A 2,698-nucleotide genomic window follows, 5' to 3' on the forward strand; every position below is an offset into this window, starting at 1 on the left:
TGTAGCTGTGGCCAAAAGCTGTGCAGCCAAGTGACTATAACGGGATGCCACTTCTTTCACGGATCGTTGTCACATTTTGTCTAAACAATGTGGTTACATTTAAAAGCTTTTTCCCTCACTCCCTTGTTTTCACATACTGAATGATTAGTTATCTCAGGGTGGTTTTTTCTGTTCCTCCATTTAGTTCGTCCTTTTAGTTCCTGTCCCATGTACTCCTAATACGATGCTACCACTAACGGGAAGGCTCTACATTTAAATTCAAATTATGCAAGTTCAAACTTTCATTTTAAATCAGATGATGTTCAGATGCCACGCAACTACAGATTTTACAGCACAGTTTGAGCGAGCTTTGCAAACATCCCTGCAAACAAATTTTGCAGGAAACATAATCCTATTATTTTACTAATCTTTGGGACACTGCCTCAGGGGATCATCTTTTGCAACGAAGCGTCTGCTCAGTTCCTTCACAGGGTGATCTTTGTACCATTACACAGTATTGCTATTTTCCTGTGTTGACATCTGTTAGAGAAATAGTTTATACTAGTTACAGAAGCCACCTAGTTTGATGATCTTATGACTTGCTATTACTCCTCACAAATGTATTACTTACCGGGTTTCTGATCATGCTTGCTCTTAATACTAATCAACCATTCTCCAGTTGTTGCCTGTTCCCCAACAGACCCTTTCTAATGTCGTTTTTGATAATTTTCACCTTGCAGAACCTGTACTACTCTCCCTAATTCCAGAACCCATTACATCATTCACACTTGCATGCTCTCAGCCTGTTAGCTCCTGTCACAATGGATTGTTAGCACATCATCATAGGGCGTTGGATAGCCAAACCGGTGGGGGGCAGGAAAGAGAACTACAAGGCTTTATCCTACCACTTGGCGACTCTTAGCAAAGAGACAGAGGTAGCTGAACTGCAAGACAGAAGGTGTACTTCAGGAGACTGCTTCTGGAGGCATTTTTTCCCTATGTGTTGGCAGGTCAAGGGTTGAGAATGCATGGCTTGTCTCCTCCACTGATAGTCAGAGAATGACATTTCCTTCTTAACAATTCCTTGTAAAGCCAAATCCGTTCCTCATCCCCAAAACAACCTGTAGTATCGTTCTCCTGTTATCATGATAAATTATGCATGTGAGACATGCTGAATCATGACAATGCTCCTGTACACAATTGTTCCTTGTGCTGAAGAAATTCATATTTTGTCATGTACAGCTTTTTTTACGGTCCTATTTATTATGGGACCGATGTTAGGGTCTTGATGAAATTGCAAGGAAGTGGGAAGTATACTAGGTGCTCTGGGAATTTAAGCACAGACATCTGGAGTATTCTGAGGAGCTTGGATCAGTTTATGGTTGACCAATGTGTAGGCAATGCTCTGTGTCTGCATGCATACTTCACAGAATCTCACAGAATCATAGAACAGTTTGGGTTGGAAGAGACCTTAAATATTATCTGCTTCCACCCCACCCTACCATGGGCACATCACCTTCCACTAGACCAGGTTGCTCAAACTCTTGTCCTGATAGATAACACAGAGAACAGAAATTTTCAGTTTCCCTGAAGTTGCTGGATAGAGCTTAAAGACCAACTAACAAGAAAAGAAAAAAGAATGTAAAAGTGTGCACACAGGATGATAAATGTAGCTGGAACCAGTAGATAAACAGATAATGAGGAATATAATGGCTTTTTTGGCACACTTATGTAACAAGAGGCAACAGCGCATGCCCCAAGAGAAGTTCAAGGAAAGGTCATCTGTAACATTGGGGGCACTCAGTGAGCACGACCACCTAAGACCCCTTCAGACAACCCTCTAGGACCATTAAAGGACTTCCAGTAGGAGGCAGCTGCATGCAAATTCTATGAAAAGTGATGTTTATGTATTAGGCAGGAAGTACACTGTAATCAATATGTATGATCATGATGGAATAAATATCTTGTTGTACCTTCAGGACACACATCAGATTAATGGAGCTATCTTTCTGATGTGTCCGGTGCAGTAATAAAGAATGTCTGCTGTTTCATACTCAAAATTGTGTTAGAAAGTTTGTTTTCTAGCTGATTTCAGTATCAGTCCAACATTGCCTTGAACACTCCCAGGGATGGGGCATTCACAAATTCTCTGGGCAGCCTGTTCCAGTGTCTCACCAGAACAATACTTAAGGCCTTTGATTAAATAAAATGTTGTGTCTAAACCAGAATTGTACTTTCCTATTGTATCTTTTTAATTGTACCAATCACCAGTTAGCTTCAGTCAGGCACCATGGCCGCATGTGGTGGTATTGCTGTGATCCACCAAGCCAAGCACGGGCCAAAACTTACGGATTCCCACCTGCACACGGGGCAGGGAGAACGGCAACCTCTTTTAATGCCCTGTCCAAGGGACAAAGGTCTTTCACAGAATCACAGAATGGGTCAGGTTGGAAGGGACATCAATGGGTTATCTGGCCCAACCTCCCGTTCTCAATCATGGTCATTCCAGAGCACACGGCATAGGATTGTGTCCAGACGGTTCTTGAGCATCTCCAGTGAGGGAGATTCCATACCCTCTCTGGGCAACCTGTTCCAGAGCACGGTCACCCGCACAGTAAAGAAGTTTTTCCTCACATTCAAGAGGAACTTCCCGCGCTTCGCCTCACCCGGACAGAGCCAGCTTGCCACCCAGCCGAGAGAGGGCGGTCACTGACGGCGG

General features: G+C 43.3%; 1 protein-coding gene across 1 annotated transcript in view; it reads left to right on the plus strand.

The window, feature by feature from the left end:
* Positions 1–2,374: 2,374 nt before the first annotated feature.
* Positions 2,375–2,698, plus strand: part of LOC103623385 (transcription intermediary factor 1-alpha) — a 59,101-nt gene continuing 58,777 nt past the window's right edge. Inside the window, 3 exon segments of the mRNA XM_017745745.1 lie at positions 2,375–2,398; positions 2,400–2,462; positions 2,464–2,593. Coding sequence (XP_017601234.1) covers positions 2,375–2,398; positions 2,400–2,462; positions 2,464–2,593 — 217 coding nt within the window.

This window comes from Corvus brachyrhynchos, unplaced genomic scaffold, assembly GCF_000691975.1.
Source record: "Corvus brachyrhynchos isolate BGI_N302 unplaced genomic scaffold, ASM69197v1 scaffold209, whole genome shotgun sequence".
NCBI classification, from domain to species: domain Eukaryota; kingdom Metazoa; phylum Chordata; class Aves; order Passeriformes; family Corvidae; genus Corvus; species Corvus brachyrhynchos.